The sequence below is a fragment of the Carassius auratus genome, chromosome 42 (genome assembly GCF_003368295.1).
Source record: "Carassius auratus strain Wakin chromosome 42, ASM336829v1, whole genome shotgun sequence".
NCBI classification, from domain to species: domain Eukaryota; kingdom Metazoa; phylum Chordata; class Actinopteri; order Cypriniformes; family Cyprinidae; genus Carassius; species Carassius auratus.
In genome coordinates, this window is record NC_039284.1 from 2,264,412 (window position 1) to 2,284,247 (window position 19,836).

The 19,836-nt window shown below is 41.8% G+C and overlaps 1 protein-coding gene across 3 annotated transcripts in view; it reads left to right on the plus strand.

The window, feature by feature from the left end:
* The window catches only part of LOC113060405 (connector enhancer of kinase suppressor of ras 3-like), a 120,888-nt gene extending 108,042 nt beyond the window's left edge, over nucleotides 1-12,846 (plus strand). For all 3 annotated transcript variants that reach the window (XM_026229294.1, XM_026229295.1, XM_026229298.1), the window contains exon 25: nucleotides 11,533-12,846. In XM_026229294.1, the coding sequence (XP_026085079.1) occupies nucleotides 11,533-11,658 (126 nt within the window). In that variant the 3' untranslated portion in view covers nucleotides 11,659-12,846. The remainder of the gene's footprint in view (nucleotides 1-11,532) is intronic.
* Nucleotides 12,847-19,836: the final 6,990 nt, after the last annotated feature.

Consider the following 19,836-nt stretch of genomic DNA (forward strand, 5'->3'; position numbering starts at 1 on the left):
TAAAGTTGACATATGAATTAAGTGCATTTAAGTGCCATTCAGTGGGGGGTTTAAATAAAGCATTTTCTGAGATGCACATTAAACATTAAACACATAAAACATTAATTTAATTTATCTTTTAATTATTGAAAATTAAACAAACTTAACTTTTTGGTAAACAAATGGGATTTATAAAAAATGAAATGTTGTGTGATTAAACCTTTAAAAAAATAATGTTTGATTTTCTTTTTTTAGTAGTAGGCTATGTACATTCTGCTGAACAATAGTAATACATCTCTGGCAAATACTTGTCTTTAAACTAAATCTGACTTTTATTTCGACGGGTTGACGTACCTTTACAGTTCTGTGTATGTGATGTGACGCTAGTTTTACTCAAATCAAATGGTCAAATGCTCATGAAACCTCATGGCACTGACAGAGACTTGGATCAAACCTGAAGATACTGCCACCCCTGCAGCCCTCTCCACTAATTTCACTTGTTCCCACACTCCTCGTACCACTGGGAGGGGTGGAGGTACGGGTCTCCTTATATCCAAAGAATGGAAATTTGATCTTCAGTCATCACCTACAGGTACTGGTTCATTTGAATCACATGCCATTACTGTAACCCACCCTGTTAAAATCCACTTTGTGGTCATTTATCGTCCCCCAGGTCATCTGGGAAACTTCTTGGAGGAGTTGGATGTGCTGCTATCAAACTTTCCTGAAGATGGTACTCCTCTGGTACTGCTTGGTGACTTCAACATCTACCTAGATAAACCCCAGGCTGCTGACTTCAAAACTCTGCTCACCTCATTTAACCTCAAGCTAGTGTCTACTACAGCGACTCACAAATCGGGCAACCAACTGGACCTCATCTACACACGCTGTTGCTCTGTGGACACCTCTTCAGTTGCTCCACTGCACACCTCTGATCACTTCCTCATTACTGCTAACCTAGCACTTACTCCTGAAGTGGCGCGCACACCAACGCAGGTCACCTTTCGACGGAACCTACGCTCACTCTGTCCATCTCACCTATCTGCTGTGGTTTCATCCTCTCTTCCACCACTCTCTCAGTTTTCTGCTCTGGACACGAACAGTGCTACGGACACTCTTTGCTCCACTTAACATCTTGCTTGGACAACTTTTGCCCACTGTTGTCTAGACCAGCACGCACTGCCCCATCTGCCCCCTGGCTGTCTGAGGTTCTCCGTGAATATCGCTCTACACTCAGGGCTGCAGAGAGGAAATGGCAGAAATCAAAAAACTCTAAGGACCTCAGTGTGTATCAATCTCTCCTCTCTTCCTTCTCTGCAAATGTCTTCACAGCTAAAACATTCTACTACCACAACAAAATTAACAGCTGCTGTGACGCTCGGACACTCTTCAAGACTTTCTCTTCTCTTCTTAATCCGCCGCCTCCAACTCCTCCATCAACTCTTACAGCGGACGACTTTGCAGCTTTCTTAACAAATAAGACAAGATCCATCAGTGACCAATTCTCCACACCGCAGACTGAGGACAACTTCACAATGACTGATGCACACTCTTTAACCTCCTTCTCCCCACTCTCAGAGGTGGACGTCTCCAAAATTCTCCTGTCCAATCATCCTACTACTTGTCCACTTGATCCTATCCCCACTCACCTCCTTCAAGCGATCTCTTCTTCAGTCATACCTTCATTTACTCACATTATCAACTCCTCTCTTCACTCTGGAACATTTCCCTTAAAATTCAAGCAGGCTCGGGTAAGCCCACTGCTCAAGAAACCATCTCTAAATCCAGCGCTTCTTGAAAACTACAGACCGGTATCCCTTCTTCCATTCATTCATTCCACTCAACTGAGACTGCTCTGCTCTCGGTTACTGAAGCCCTGCGACTAGCAAGAGCAGCTTCAAAATCCTCGGTACTCATCTTACTGGACCTGTCTGCTGCTTTTGACACTGTTAATCACCAGATTCTCCTGTCCACCCTCAGAACGATGGGCATTTCTGGAACTGCTCTCCTGTGGGTTAAGTCCTACCTCTCTGACAGATCCTTCAGTGTGTCTTGGAGGGGTGATGTTTCAAAGTCACACCACCTTGCTACTGGGCTTCCTCAAGGCTCAGTACTTGGACCACTTCTCTTCTCCATCTACATGACATCTTTAGGATCTGTCATTCAGAAGCATGGCTTTTCTTATCACTGCTATGCTGATGACACCCAACTCTACTTCTCATTCCAGCCAGATGACCCGACAGTAGCTGCTCGCATTTCAGCCTGTCTGAGTGACATTTCTAGCTGGATGAATGACCATCACCTTCAGCTTAACCTTACAAAGACTGAACTCCTGGTGATTCCAGCTAACCCATTGATTCATCACAACTTCTCTATACAGTTGGGCTCGTCAACCATAACTCCTTTGAGGACAGCCAGAAACCTAGGAGTTGTGATGGATCATCAATTAAGCTTCACTGACCACATTGCTTCAACGGCCCGGTCCTGCAGGTTTGCCTTATACAACATTAGGAAGATTAGACCCTTCCTGTCAGAACAAGCAACCCAACTTCTTGTCCAAGCTCTTGTTCTCTCCAGACTAGACTATTGTAATGCTCTCCTGGCGGGCCTTCCTGCATGTACTGTCAAACCTCTGCAAATGATCCAGAATGCAGCAGCGAGGGTTGTCTTCAGTGAGCCAAAAAAAGCTCATGTTACTCCTCTCCTCATCAGGTTACACTGGCTACCAGTAGCCGCTCGCATCAAATTCAAGGTACTGATGCTTGCCTACAAGACGACCACTGGCACGGCACGGCACCAACTTACCTAAACTCACTGGTTAAATCCTATGTGCCCTCCAGAAGTTTGCGCTCTGCAAGTGAACAACGCCTTGTGGTGCCATCCCAAAGAAATTCAAAATCACTCTCACGGACCTTTTCCTGGAGTGTTCCCAGCTGGTGGAATGACCTCGCAATCTCAATTCGTACAGCTGAGTCTTTACTCATTTACAAGAAACATCTAAAGACTCATCTTTTTCGCCTGCACTTAACCTACTAACACCAGTACTTTTCCTTTTCTTGTCTTTTTCATTTAATATAAAAAAAAAAAAAAAAAAAATCTACCTGGCTATGCGTTCTATACTAGACTAACTGAGACTTGTCATGGCACTTGTATACTGTTGTTGTTCTCTTGTTGACCTGACTGCTTCTATTGTTCTCATTTGTAAGTCGCTTTGGATAAAAGCGTCTGCTAAATGATTAAATGTAAATGTAAGTGACTGTCAGAGTAGTTCTGGAGATGTTGTTCATGTGTTCATGTCCTTATTTAGTGAGACAGCAGATGCTAAAATCACAGGAGCATCACTCGCGCTTCAGTAGTGTGTGTGATAAAGGAGGTCGCGCTTCTGCTCCATTCATTAACACAGACACGCAGAACATGCATGATTCATATTTAAATAGACTGTTCCGGCTTAATATTTACAGATATTAGTCAATATCATGATTTGATGTTAGTGCAATGACCTATTTTTGATTAATTCATTCTGTGCCATTCCGCGTTAAACTGTAAATTCCATTTTTATGACTGGATTCCACGATTCTCTTCGCATATTCTGCATAGCGGAAATCATAGGGGCCTAGTTGTGGTATGCCAGCTCTATCTTGCAATGGACACACGCCATAACGTTCTCTTTACATTTGCCTGCACCCTCAAATCAAAACACTGCTGACTCCCTGCAGTGTGAGATTTTGGATGCAGCACTTGTGTCTCCTTCTGCTTTGTGGGTGACGTAAACGCGTTGTCACATTGAAAAAATCATTGCGAAAGAATCTGACATGAGATTTAAAATAAATTAAAAGAGGCTTCATTTTTTGTAATCCGAATGGCACATGAGGATCTAAGTCTAAGTATAAGTCTGACCCAATGTGTAATGAGCCTGGGTCCTTACCAATGCCAGGATCCATGTAGATTATATACTAATTCATGAGCTCAGGAGCTGTCACACTCTCACATCACATGGACTTTTGCTTTTGTTTGTACCATTATTTGCTGCCTAATTTGTTGTCATAGTTACATATTAGATTTTTGGCATTTAGTTCAGGTATGTGTGTCTAATCATCCTTGTTTGCTATTATATTTAAGTTAATGTTTGTTAACCTTTAGTGTGTCGGTTCTCGTCTATGGTTAGGTTGTTAAATCTGTTACTTGCATTGTATTTTCACTGCTTTAGTTATGAAAGTATATGTTGCATTGTGTGCTTAGTAAATATGACTATTTTTGGCTACAATGCAGTGTTGTAAACTTTGATACAACAGGAGTAGTTCTAAACATAATTCTATAATCAGCATGCTTAGTAAAAGGAATAGTTTACCCAAAAATGAAGAATTACTCTCCCTCAAGTCATTTCAAACCCTTAAGACCTTAGACAGAACAAAAAATAAGGTCATTTTTGATGCATTCTGAGGGCTCTTTGCCCCTCCCATAGACAGCAAGGGTATTATCACGAGCAAGGTCTAGAAACGTAGTAAGGACATCAGTAAAATAGTTAATGCGACATCAGTAGTTCAACTGTAATTTCACAAAGCTACAAGAATACCTTTTACAACCTGTACAAAGAAAACAAAGTATCGTGATGCATGCACACACTTCCGCTTCATGTAAACAATACATACACATTTCACTGCTGCTTATGTCAACAAGGACATGTGAAGCCGAAGTGTGCGCATGCATCGTGATACTCTCCAAAATGGAGGGAAGTCACAGCAGACTGGATGAGGACGAGAAGAATTGTTGATGGGTCAAATGCAGAGCACGAATTCTGAGAATGGGTCACCATTGTTGGCTGTTTGTCACATCACTTTTCACTTTTTTACAAGGGATTCAAATTCTACATATCAAGTTATCTGCACAACTACTAGTTTAATCTAATGTAGTGTGTAGATAGTTAGCAATGTGTTCATTTAGCTTTGGGACATAATACTTCGTCATAATTGCATTTTTAATGGATGTTTTGTTGCGTAGTTACATACATCCTGTCACCATTTAAACTGGGCTGTCAATCATATTGTCATAGTTAACATTATCCATATTTAGTTTAATTTAATTTCCTACTGTATTGGAGGCACGTTGATCTGTCAGTCACAGATTTATCATGCCGAGAACTCTTCTCATGTGTTTGCATAATTATGCATTTAAAAAGGTAAATACCAAATGTATCATTATAAAGTTCACAGTGTTGCTGCAGATGAAATATAACAGGTTAGATATTGATTATTTATCACTCAAATCTCTTACTCTACCTGTCTGTTGGTCTCGCATATTCGCCATCTTTGTACTTTTTTAAACACTTTTAATGCAAGTTTTTAGCTCTAATCGAATCCTTGTCCGGCACGGAATGTAATGTGGGCAATTGTAAGGATGACTGACTCGGTTGAGTATTTGAATCCATTTGCGGAGATGTTTATTGTGGAGAAAACCACACACAAGGATAAGGCAGATAATCATGGTCAAATAACAAGCAAGGTCAATATCACAGCAAGCAGTCCGTACAGCAAACAAATCCAAATCGTAATCCAACAAACAAGGTCAAGAACAGGCAAAGAACATACACGAGGCAATCAATGTGGCAATGAGAAAACGCTTGGTAGAGACAGGGGTTAGCTGGCAATACTTCGCAATCTGTTGTACAACTGAGCTGGATTTAAACAGGAAGCTACAGGAAGTGGAGGAAGAAGAAGAGCACAGTCAGTAATGAGGAGATGGCACCCTCTGGCGGCTGGATGAATGGATGGTTGATGTTACAGATTCCTCCCCCCTAGGAACACCTCCAGGTGTTCTTCGTGGACGTCCCCTTGGTCGAGGTGCTGGACGATCCGGATGTGCATGATGGAAATTCCGGGTCAATGATGGGTCTAATACGTCTTTGGCGGCCACCCAAGATCTTTCTTCTGGGCCGTAGCCCTCCCAGTCCACTAGGTATTGTAGCCTGCCCCCCCGACGTCTGTAATCTATGATATCCTTGACCAGGTAAGCCGGAGCTCCATCAACATCCAGTGGTGGGGGGGGGCTCCCTCTCCTCGGAGGCAGGACCGGAAGCAGGATGAGCGGGTTTTAACAGAGATACATGAAATGAAGGAGAAATGCGATAATGAGCTGGGAGCTCTAACCTGTATGTTACTGGATTAATTTGCTTTATTATTCGAAATGGGCCTACATACCGTGGACTGAGCTTTTTGCAGGGTAGCCGTAACCGTAGATCTCGAGTCGATAACCATACCCTCTGACCCGGCTGATAGTTTGGGTGGGGACTTCTCCTACGATCTGCTTGGGTTTTCTGGGCTCTGATTGCCCTCTGTAGCCTCACATGAGCGCTGTCCCAGACTCTTTCGCTTCTTCTGACCCAGTCATCCACTGCCGGAACTTCTGAAGGTTCACCCGACCAAGGGAACATGGGGGGTTGATATCCTAAAACACACTTGAAGGGGGTGAGTCCTGTAGATGAGTGAGTAAGGGAGTTTCTTGCATATTCTGCCCAGGGTAGGAATTCATTCCAACGTTCCTGTTCTTGACTACAGTAGGATCTAAGATATCGCCCAATTTCTTGGTTTACTCTCTCCACCTGTCCATTTGCTTGAGGGTGATAACCTGATGTTAAACTGACATTAATGTCTAATTGTTTGCAGAAGGCTTGCCATACTCGGGACGTGAATTGTGGGCCTCTGTCAGAAACAATATCCTCTGGTATGCCATAAATTCGAAAAACATGTTGAAATAAAGCTTGTGCTGTCTCCATAGCTGTGGGTAATGCTTTTAGTGGAACCAGACGACAGGACTTAGAAAATCTATCAACAATTACCAGTATGGTGGTGCAGCCGTTAGAGCTGGGTAGATCTGTGACGAAATCCACTGCCAGATGAGACCAGGGCCGCCGAGGGATAGGCAAGGGTTCCAAGAGACCAGCTGGAAGTTTTCGTGGTGTTTTTGACTGTGCACACATGCTGCAAGATTTGACATACAAAGAGACATCCTTTGTTAAATTAGGCCACCAAAATGAATTGCGTACCAGTTCCTCTGTCCGATGAATGCCAGGATGTCCGGAGCTCAGAGATGTATGGACCCATTGCATGATGCGCTGCCGAAGAGATCCTGGAACGTATTGGCGGTTAGGGGGGCAACCTGATGGTGTGGGTTCTGTTAGTTGTTTTCTTTGAATTTCCTCCATTATATCCCAACGAATAGGTGCCAAAATGACTGATGGGGGTAGAATTGGTCCTTGGCAGCAAGAAGTTTCCTCTGACTCATGTATTCGTGACAACGCGTCGGCTTTACCATTCTTGCTTCCTGGGCGATATGTTACTGTGAAATGAAATCTTGTGAAGAATAATGACCACCGAGCCTGCCTCGGGTTCAGACGTTTAGCACTCTTGATATACTCCAAATTTTTGTGATCTGTAATCACCTGAAATGGATGACGTGCTCCCTCCAACCAGTGTCTCCACTCAGACAGTGCTTCCTTGATGGAAAGTAGTTCCTTGTTTCCTACATCATAGTTTTTCTCTGCTGTGGTTAGTTTTCTGGAAAAGAAAGCACATGGAAAAACTTTACCAGGGTTTCCTTGTCTCTGGGATAGAACTGCTCCGATGCCGACGTCAGAAGCATCTACTTCCACTATGAATGGTAGGTCAGGGTTTGGGTGTTTCAGAATTGGAGCAGTGGTAAAGCTTGTCTTCAGGGTATCAAATGCGGTCTGGGCAAGCGTTGTCCATGATAGTTTCCTTGGTTTCCCCTTAAGCAAAGCAGTGAGTGGTGCTGCAATGGTACTGTAGTCTCTGATGAATCTCCTGTAAAAGTTAGCAAATCCTAAGAATCTCTGTATTTCCTTTACCGTAGTGGGACGTGGCCACTCTGTAACTGCCTCAACCTTCCTTGCGTCCATCTCCACTCCATGATGACTGATCTTGTAGCCTAAAAAAGTGGTATGTGAGACATGAAATTCACATTTCTCAGTCTTAACATATAAGTGGTTTGCCAGTAATCGAGACAGAACATCTTTCACATGTTGGATATGTTGCTCACGTGTCTTCGAATATATTAGAATGTCATCAATGTAGGCGATAATGTGGTCATTTAGAATGTCCCGAAAGATCTCATTGATAATTGATTGAAACACAGATGGTGAATTGGATAGGCCGTACGGCATTACCAAGTATTCATAGTGCCCCCTGGTGGTGATAAATGCTGTCTTCCATTCATCACCTTCTCTGATCCTGATTAAATTATAGGCACTTCGTAGATCAAGCTTAGTAAAAATCTTGGCTTCACGTAATTGTTCTAAGGCTGAGGGAACTAATGGGAGTGGGTACCTGTTCTTGATAGTGATGGAGTTTAAATCACGATAATCGATACAGGGGCGTAGGCCACCATCCTTTTTTTCCACAAAAAAAAATCCAGATGCTGCTGGTGATGTGGATGGGCGGATAAAGCCTGACTCCAGAGCTTCTTCAATGTATTGTTTCATGGCCTGCGTTTCTGGTATAGTTAATGGATATACCTTGCTTTTAGGAGGTGCTGTGTTAGGTAATAGGTCTATGGCACAGTCCCAATGGCGGTGTGGAGGTAACGTAGCAGCTTTGGCTTTGCTGAAGACTTCCTGGAATTCAATGTACTCTGGGGGAATCTTAACTGCTTCGTTAGTTATTGGACTTTCAACACTTGTGGTTAGACATGGAAGTGGTATATGACCTTGTAGACAATGACTGTGGCAATACGGTGACCATTTGGTAAGTTCTCTGGAACCCCAAGAAATCTGCGGGTCGTGAATGGTTAGCCAGGGATTTCCTAGTATTATTGGATGCTGGGGTGTAGTTGTAACATAAAATGAGAGGGTTTCAGAGTGGAACACACCAATCTTGACTGTAATAGGGATGGTTTGATGAGTGATACCTTTGCCAATGGGTTGAGTGTTGATGGCGGTGATGTGAATCGGTGGTATGCAAGGGATCACAGGGATGTTGAGTTTAGCCACCAATTCATGGTGAATTAGGTTCAGTGCCGATCCTGAGTCAATTAATGCTGAAACACATTGTACGTAACTTGCATAAGTGATGGTCATAACGGGAGTCAAGCACTTGGTGAATAGATTACCTGAATGTATACTCACTTTAGATGGTGTGGGCTTGTTGGGGCAGTGACGGCATTGATGACCTGGTTGCCCACAGTAAAAACATAGTCTCTGTACACGCCGTCGTTCACGTTCCTCCATTGAGATTTTGGTAAGGCCGATTTGCATGGGTTCAACAGGTTCCAGGCCACTAGCAGTTGTGGCAGACATTGAAGTTGTTAGGGGACAGGTGGGATGCTTACGTATCAGATTATCAATACGGATCGTGGTGGTTATAAGTTACTGTAAGTCCATATCCATGTCCTTACAAGCAATCTCTGATTGTAATTTGGGGTGAAGACCTCGCTTAAAGATTGGTTTAAGCGTGGCCTCATTCCAGCCACTTTGTGCTGCTATGGTGCGAAAATCTACTGTGTATTCTGCAGCAGTACGATTTCCTTGACACAAATCCAACAACTGCATAGATACATCTCTCCCTCCAGCTGGGTACTGAAAAACCTCAGTAATCTGCTTCGAAAAATAATCGAATGAGGTCCGTATCATATCATCTTGATCCCACACAGCAGATGCCCATTCGAGAGCTTTGCCAGTAAACAGTGACATCATAAATGAACATTTAGTGGTATCACGTAGAAAGGCCTCAGGCTGGTTCTCAAAATAAATGGAACATTGACGAAGAAACCCCTTGCACCTTTCCGCTTTGCCATCAAATTTATCTGGTAAAGAAAATCTTACCGCCTCAGGTCGAGTCGCTGGGAGAGATTGTATGTAGCGGGTGAGATGTTCATTAGCGGCTCGCAGAGATGAAAGTTGAGCTTGGAACTCCGTAATCCTCTCATTTTGATAAGCAAAGGCGGCCTGAAGTTGTGAAATCTCCGCTGGATTCTGGTCAGGCGAAGTATTCTGTAAGGATGACTGACTCGGTTGAGTATTTGAATCCATTTGCGGAGATGTTTATTGTGGAGAAAACCACACACAAGGATAAGGCAGATAATCGTGGTCAAATAACAAGCAAGGTCAATATCACAGCAAGCAGTCCGTACAGCAAACAAATCCAAATCATAATCCAACAAACAAGGTCAAGAACAGGCAAAGAACATACACGAGGCAATCAATGTGGCAATGAGAAAACGCTTGGTAGAGACAGGGGTTAGCTGGCAATACTTCTCAATCTGTTGTACAACTGAGCTGGATTTAAACAGGAAGCTACAGGAAGTGGAGGAAGAAGAAGAGCACAGTCAGTAATGAGGAGATGGCGCCCTCTGGCGGCTGGATGAATGGATGGTTGATGTTACAGATATATTAGCCATTAGAGTATGCACGGATCTGCACTTCGAATTTCTACCGGAAGCAGTAAACCATCCAGGTAACTTTGGAAAGCTCATTTTGGGACATACTAATTCTAATTTTGAATACTATTTAGGATGGATGGCATGCCAATTAGGATGCAGCATATAGAATACCCACTCGAATAGTTTTGAATAGGGAAAAATGCAATGCTCAATATTGCTGATTTATTGAACAAAGTACTCCTTCTGAGTAAAAGAGCCAATTGCTAATCAGTAAAGTCAGCGTGTCAATGCAGCTGCTGTAAGAAGTCCCTGTTGCTATAGAAACAGTCAGTGTTCTGAGACGTGAGCTCAGGACTGTGCATGCACACTGGCTGGTCTAGCTTGAAAAATACACTTTTTTTAAATTTGGAAAATATTTTTTTTATTATTAAAAATTAATCTTGAGCTTGGTAAACAGTTCTGGAGAATTTGATGTTTCCCCATTCAAAAAGAAATAGAAACTGTGCTTGAATGCCCGAGAGGCATCTTAAAGATGGCATAAAGAGTGACATGACTTGCTTTAATGTGACTTTTAATGAGTCTAATGGGCTTCAGTGTGTTCACATTAGAATTTTGACAGTTGGAGTGTGAATGTAAATATATGGGATTTTTCCAAGATTTGATTGTCATTTTTGGGAAATCCATAAGTCTGATCAGTTAGAAAAGATGCAGCAAACTGAGTCAGACCAGTCTGAAGGTATGAACTGAGTTTGTTGACTCTAACTTGAAAGTAGGAGGAGTAGCGTATATACATTTTATTCTCAGAAAAAGAATAATACATTTAAATATAATTTCAGTAGGTTGGCTTTCTCAAGCCACCCTAATAAACTCAACATCATTACAGAATTAAATCTATCTAGTGGTAGCTGCAAATTGATCATGTATTATTTGAAATTTGATGTTATTGACTTTTGGTAGAACTATGTCAATTCCAAAATCCAACAGAGTTGGATGAATAAAACATTTGTTTTGTATTTGTTTTGTAAATATTACATAATATGAAGTGAATATTAATTTAATTTCAGCAATTTTGTGTTTATAATGTGCTATAAATACACTATATTGTATCATGCAACTAACTGATAACCACTAATTTTAAATAAAAATAATCTTTGTTTCATTTAGGCTAAAGAAGCAGATCTACTGACTTTGGAGCAGGTAGTGGCTGACTCTGCTCTCACTGCAAGTAAATTCAGGGAGTGGAAAGAGACCAATGCTGTTCTGCTGCGGGAGATTATTCTGAGCTATTGACTGCCCCTAGTGCCTCAGCTGTGCATCCCTCAACATAGATGTGTACACACATTGAAAGAGTATACACAAGAACAAAAACACTGCAAAAATGGAACATTTTCAAATCTGGTCTTGAAATAAGAATTCAAATAATTTATCTAAGACTACCATTACTTTCACTTGCCATCATTTTTCTAATTATTATTTATTTTATTTGTATTTTAATTTTTTTTCTACAAAAGTAAAATCAGTCTGTTACAATTAGGTTGTTGTAAAATCCTTGTTGTTTCTATTGGAGACCTGTTCAAAAACCTGTGGCATCTTATTGATGTTAAAATACATTATTTTGAATCATATTAGAGCACCAAACATGTTCAAATGTTTAATATGTGATTTTCATTGTTGTTGTTGTTTTTTTCTTTCTTTTCTCAACTTGCATACTAACCTAAAGTGCTGATTATGTGCAGTCTATATAGCTTGCCATGGTTTTATTATTAGGGGCATAGCACCGAATGGGTGTCTGTGGCAGCCCTATGACCTAGGAACCATAAGTAATGGCACACTTGTAGTGATGGTCATGAATATTGATCTGACCAACTCTATAGCGCCACCACAATTTCAAATATTCACATTCCCTAAAGTAAACTGCAGCTGTGTGCTATTTATGACATACTGACATAAATTTCTAATAAATTTCAACGGTCGCTTTGTCACATCAAGTGTAGACAGACTTTAGCTGTTTGCTTAGGTATCTTAGCATTCTAATCTGGACAACATGTTAAGTAATGCTTATGTGTTCTGTTGAGTGTGTGTCAACTGATTAGTGCTCTCTGTTAAGCCACTGGTCCTGAAACTTTCAGGTTGTCTGAATCCCACGTGGCACATACCATGCAGTGCTTTTATATAGAATATCTTAAGAATGTTTTGTGCTTTTGAGATGCACATTGTTAAGCTTTTGACTATTAAGTGTGTTGTGCATTGATGAGTTTGCTGTGATTGTTATGCTTGCTGTTTGCAGTAACAGTGGTTGTTATGCTTGCTCCACCTTCGGGGCTTGGCCCCGTATTGCTGATAGCAGCTATATTTGTAAATGCATCTGTTTAGATATATTTTTATTTATTAAAAGTATGATGCAACTGTTTTTGTAAGAAGCTTGAAATTTCAGAATCACAAGTGTGAGTACTGTTCGTGGAATAAATCATCTTATTTTGTACATCTGAATTTCTGTGGTTTTTCGACAACTACTGAATGACTAAATCTCATGTTTTTGATTTACAATTTATATGGTAAAGAATGTGTAGGGGAGAGCAGTGGCGAAAGTACAATTTTTCGGAAAAACATAATTTTCAAAGATAATGTTGTAGACAGAGATATATTTCTCCTGTGGCCAGTAACTCAGAAGTGTGGTCTATCAATACCAGGTGGTATTTTGTAGAAATGTAGAAAGACCAGTATAATTTCTGTAGCCGCACTGGGATGTACATAATAATTAACTCAAATGATATATAGGGAATTTTAATAATTAATCAGGAATATGATTAATATATATCTCATATGACAGTTACACTAAATTTGATTGATTATGCAAAATAGCTCAATTGCATTCATCAATAACTCATTACAGGGCACTGTAATTTACTCATTAATATGTCAATATTCCATTCTTCATATCAATTATTGTGATATCTCTTACTGTAAATTACTGCAAATCAAACAGTGATTTGTCCAGCAAACGGCCATAAGATTAACTTATCAATTTTCAATAGAGTTATCACTTCTTATAATTCAAGGAAAAATATTATCTGGCCATGAAAACATTATCCTGTCATTATGATAAATTTAGTTTCTCAAAATAAAGCTTGTAGCTAGATCAGGCATCTCATTGACTCGTAATGTGAGCGTGTTAGACAAAGGCAATCATGGATATATATGGGTTTTTAATAATTGAACTAATAATACATCAAACTACAAATCACACAGAGTAAATACGCGTACGACAATACAGACAGTAAACTTTGTACAAGACATAACGGAATCCAAATAAGGGAGAGAGAGAGAGCGAGAGAGAGAGAGAGAATGAATGGGGGTTCTGAGAGGGACGGCGATATTAGAGCGGCCCGAGGCCACTCAGAGGGATGAGAGGAAGCGACCAGGGTCGAAGCAGGAGGGAAGGGAGTAAGAGAAGGTAAGAGAAGGTGGACCTTTTTCAGTCAGCTCTTATGGCTTGAGATGGTTCACGCCTCTGTTCGAGTGAAAAACCAATGAACGTCCGCGATCTGAAGTGGGAAAAAGTTCCTTTGTCTCTGGGGTCATAAAGTTTTATGAGCTGGACAGGGGTAGGGTTACAGACTCATGATTCTTATTTGAGAACATTAAAATTAGGATAAACATTCCAAAGTATAAGCTATCAACTTATACTCTTCACATAACAAGGATTAACCATTTTATACAACGCACAAACATATTCGAAATACATATTATTAAGGACTTATTATTATGTGGGGGGGTTTCGTGTCTCCTTTGAGGCTAGCACGGGTATCGTAAATCATTTAAGTCCAGCCAGGCTGGCGCCAGGCATTTAGTGTAAAAAGGTTTCATGTTATATGCCTGAATTTAACCAATGAATCAATGACCTGCATATGCGTTACACCTCCCCCTTTTCATCAGATGAAGTCCCTGTGTGGACATCATCGGAAGGCAATCATCAGGATGGGCAGATGACAGATTAATCGTGATGGTCATGTACCAGGTGGATCATGATGGCAGGTTGTTCAAGATGGCAGGTGGTTCCTGGAGCTGAGGATTCAGCTTGATGAGGTTCGGTGTTATCTTTGACTTGGCATCCCCTTTCTGGGGATTCCATCGGAGACCTCCAACCATGGCTGTCGTGAGTTTGGCTGTAGAAGTTTGCGTCTCGTTGAGTCTCCTGTATAGAATGAAGGTCACGCCAAGGGTCAGGGTGGGACCAATGACAGTGAAGATACACCGTGCAGTGTCGGCAGCAGTCCAGGCTCGGACCGCAGATGACGGGTTCAGAACGGGCTGTCGAGACAGTGCTTGGAGGAGTGTGTCGACGGGAGTAATGTCAATGTGTTGGGTGGTACCTTTCAGTACTTGGTCAAGCAGGTTGACACGGGTGGCAGTGTCATGCTGGTCATAGGTCAGTGTAGCTGAGCGCACAGGAGTGTTGACGAGCCATCTGTCACCCACAATCTCTGCTTGCATTTCTCTGACTTGTGTACGAGGCTGGGCTTCGGCAGGGCAGCGCGTATCACTGACCCAGGGTTGCAACTCGCAGATTCCTTCAGCGTTGTGTCTGAGGAAGGGTTTGCTAAGGCAGAGATAATGAATGTCTTTGGTCAAAGTACACATGTGCATGTTTGGGGCCAGGTACAGCTGTGTGTCGCTGTCGTGGTAGGCCACCACATCTGGAATGTTTGTCTTGGTGTGGGTGTTGCTTTTCCACATCCTGACACTGACAATGTCTTTAGGTCTGTAGACTTGGCTTGACTCGCTGATGGGTTGGTTCAGAAGCACATTCACTTCTCTCTGTTTGGGGTTGACGTGCAGTAGGATGGCACTATCCAGAGAGTTGGCCAGGTGGATTTGTAGCAGGTCAGTTGGCATGGTGATGGTGGGCTGTCTTTGGTTGGACAGGGCAGTCTCTTTGCTTCGTGGGCGGCGACTGGGTTTAGCTCGCCCTGGCCCATGTTTTGCCACATCTTGCTGCTGGCATGACGCTTGCTTCAGTGTTTTGTCAGTGGCTCTGGTGCTGCGTGGTGCAGCACATGCTGCATCATGGAAATATATTGGCATTATCCCCCTTTTGCTCCGTGGCATTACAAGCCCTGGCATTGTGATGTCAGACGGTGCACAACCCACAGTATTGTTCTGTGCACGCAGCATGTTTTGTGTATCATGCAGTGGTCTAGGGCGTTGGTTGTCAGAGACTGTAGACTGGTTGCCAGGGTGGATGGAGGGGTCTGAGAGGTGGTAAAGCAAAGTCATTATGGAGGTTTCAGAAGCCTGCATGTCCGCTATGTTGGTGTAGCAGAAATGAGTCGAACCAGACAAATTAAAGAGTCTATCAGAGCTGTGTGCATTGAAATGAGAGCCGAACACCTCAGGAAGTCATAAATCAGTTCTAGTGCCACAAGAACCAAGCAAGATAACCAACCAACCAACTTGTTCACACAACAGCTTTCAACATTAACACCAATAGAACAATTATTGACAATTTTAATTCGAAGAAGAGATTGTCAAATTTATTGTTCGTAATTGAAATACAACGCTGGACATCACATGTAAACCCAGGAGATCAAGTTAAATACTTGCATTGACTTCCCCCACCCAGCAGAACCAGACTGAAATTCCTAAGGAGGGGAAGGGTTTTAAACCTCTGTCTCTACAGAACATCCCTTTTCCAGAGAATGGCAAAGAAACTGCTTTTTGTACATTTATATGGACCAGAATGAACTCAAAAAAGACTTATAAATGAATCATTCCATTGCTTAACTCCATATTCATTTATGTGTAACCCACACATTTGACTATCATGTATAATCACTTATTGTGTATGTCTTTTGATAACTATAGGATACATAGTCATGTCTAGTATTGATATAATCGAATTTTCTTGCTTGATATTGTCCTGACAATCATTTATTTGTAAAATATATCATAATCGTGTTATAGGAATCATGTCCAAAATTAGACCCTGCGAGGCAGGAACCACATGCTTGGTAGGATAAACAAATGACTTATGATACCCCCCGAGCCAAGACCATATCTGATTGGTCAAGGCAACATTTGAGGTGGCCAACAGGGAAGTTTAAATACTTTGGACACCATGAAATTTTGCTTTTAGTCTGCTTTTAGTCCCTAGCTGCTGCTATTAGCCATGTCGGCTTTTAGTCCCTAGCTGCTGCTATTAGCCATGTCCGCTTTTAGTCCCTAGCTGCTGCTATTAGCCATGTCTGTTTCTAGTCTCTAGATATGCTTCTAGCCATGCTGTGTAGTCATCACTGTTCTTTGAGCGCGGTTCCAGCGTGCCTGCCTGCTGCTACTATGCCACGATGAGAAGGAACACAACCTAGTCTCGTCAAACTTTATTTCTTTTCTTTTCCGTTTGAGAGTTTCGTGTTCTGAGTTAAGTTTTGTAACGTCGACCTCGTCTGCGCGTTTGAACTCCAACCAGCCACACAACTCCAGCTTCAGCCAACGCCCAAGCACGGGCTCCCCAAGACGTCACTTCAGCCACTACTGAACTTCCAGCCAATCAGCGACACCGGGATACCCCTTTCAACGGGAGTCCCTTTCACAGCAAACGAAGGCAACGTATTCCCAGATATTTGTTGTGCTGGTGTATCTAATATAATTTTAACCCCATTGAGGAACTCAATCAATCAATCAATCAATCACCTTTATTTATATAGTGCTTTAAACAAAATACATTATAATTCGGTTCCTTGTATTACAAAATACAAGGAACCGAAACTCCATCGGTGACAGAATGGAGAAAAAAACCTTGGGAGAAACCAGGCTCAGTTGGGGGGCCAGTTCTCCTCTGACCAGACAAAGCCAGTAGTTCAATTCCAGGCTGCAGCAAAGTCAGATTGTGCAGAAGAATCATCTGTTTCCTGTGGTCTTGTCCTGGTGGTCCTCTGAGACAAGGTCTTTACAGGGGATCTGGGGCTCTAGTTGTCCTGGTCTCCGCTGTCTTTCAGGGCAGTAGAGGTCCTTTCTAGGTGCTGATCCACCATCTGGTCTGGATACGTACTGGATCCGGGTGACTGCAGTGACCCTCTGATCTGGACACAGACTGGATCTGGTGTCTTGTTCCGAGGTGACCTCGGAACAAGAGAGAAACAGACAAATATTAGCGTAGATGCCATTCTTCTAATGATGTAGAAAGTACGGTGTTATGTGAAGTGTTTCCGGTTCCGGTTTACCTAATTAATGCAGCCTAAAAATCCTTTAACGGATTTGGATATTAAAAGCATATTAGTGTGTTATGTGTATGCCAGGTTAAAGAGATGGGTCTTTAATCTAGATTTAAACTGCAAGAGTGTGTCTGCCTCCCGAACAATGTTAATGGAAAAGGATCTGCCGCCCGCAGTTGATTTTGATATTCTAGGTATTATCAAATTGCCTGAGTTTTGAGAACATAGCGGACGTAGAGGAGTATAATGTAAAATGAGCTCATTCAAATACTGAGGTGCTAAACCATTCAGGGCTTTATAAGTAATAAGCAATATTTTAAAATCTATACGATGTTTGATAGGGAGCCAGTGCAGTGTGGACAGGACCGGGCTAATATGGTCATACTTCCTGGTTCTAGTAAGAACTATTGCTGCTGCATTTTGGACTAGCTGTAGTTTGTTTACCAAGCGTGCAGAACAACCTCCCAATAAAGCATTACAATAGTCTAACCTTGAAGTCATAAATGCATGGATTAACATTTCTGCATTTGACATTGAGAGCATAGGCCGTAATTTAGATATATTTTTGAGATGGAAAAATGCAGTTTTACAAATGCTAGAAACGTGGCTTTCTAAGGAAAGATTGCGATCAAGTAGCACACCTAGGTTCCTAAATGATGACGAAGAATTGACAGAGCAACCATCAAATCTTAGACAGTGTTCTATGTTATTACAAGCAGAGTTTTTAGGCCCTATGATTAACACCTCTGTTTTTTCTGAATTTAGCAGTAAGAAATTACTCGTCATCCAATTTTTTATATCGACTATGCATTCCATTAGTTTTTCAAATTGGTGTGTTTCATCGGGCTGCGAGGAAACATAGAGCTGTGTATCATCAGCATAACAGTGAAAGCTAACACCATGTTTCCTGATGATATCTCCCAAGGGTAACATATAAAGCGTGAAGAGTAGCGGCCCTAGTACTGAGCCTTGAGGTACTCCATACTGCACTTGTGATCGATATGATACATCTTCATTCACTGCTACGAACTGATGGCGGTCATATAAGTACGATTTAAACCATGCTAATGCACTTCCACTGATGCCAACAAAGTGTTCAAGTCTATGCAAAAGAATGTTGTGGTCAATTGTGTCAAACGCAGCACTAAGATCCAATAAAACTAATAGAGAGATACACCCACGATCAGATGATAAGAGCAGATCATTTGTAACTCTAAGGAGAGCAGTTTCAGTACTATGATACGGTCTAAATCCTGACTGGAAATCCTCACATATACCATTTTTCTCTAAGAAGGAATATAATTGTGAGGATACCACCTTTTCTAGTATCTTGGACAGAAAAGGGAGATTTGAGATTGGTCTATAATTAACAAGTTCTCTGGGGTCAAGTTGTGGCTTTTTTATGAGAGGCTTAATAACAGCCAGTTTGAAGGTTTTGGGGACATATCCTAATGACAATGAGGAATTAATAATAGTCAGAAGAGGACCTATGACTTCTGGAAGCACCTCTTTTAAGAGCTTAGATGGTATAGGGTCTAACATACATGTTGTTGGTTTAGATGATTTAACAAGTTTATACAATTCTTCCTCTCCTATAGTAGAGAATGAGTGGAACTGTTCCTCAGGGGCTTTATAGTGCACTGTCTGATGCGATACTGTAGCTGACGGCTGAATGGTTGCAATTTTATCTCTTATAGTATCGATTTTAGAAGTAAAGTAGTTCATAAAGTCATTACTGTTGTGGTGTTGGGAAATGTCAACTCTTGTTGAGGCTTTATTTTTCGTTAATTTAGCCACTGTATTGAATAAATACCTGGGGTTATGTTTGTTTTTACGCTTACCAGATGCGCGTCCTGACCTCTCCACGGTGACGCTGGTCATCCATAACTTGTATTATGGATATTATTCATTTTTAATCCGGCGAATCCCCGTGTGTAGTTTTTCCTCGCGTGGTCTTTGTTCAGAAGCAGCCAAAAACTCAATTTCCCAGCGGCCAGCGCTTCGTTTGCGTCATTCCGGCGGAAAGGACTGGGCAGTTGCTGTCCACTCACTCCCCCTCCTTCTGGTGCTGATTTTCGCACCTTCGACTCCGACACGGCTTGTGAATGGCAGCTATAAGGACTAATAGCACTTCACAAAAGAGATCAGATGTCTATAGCAGAAGAAAGGCTTTAAGCACATCATTATGGGTTAGAGATCTGGTCTGCGCTCACAGCCCTTTGGTTCTCTTTTGCGCACTTGTACAAAACGCTTTATA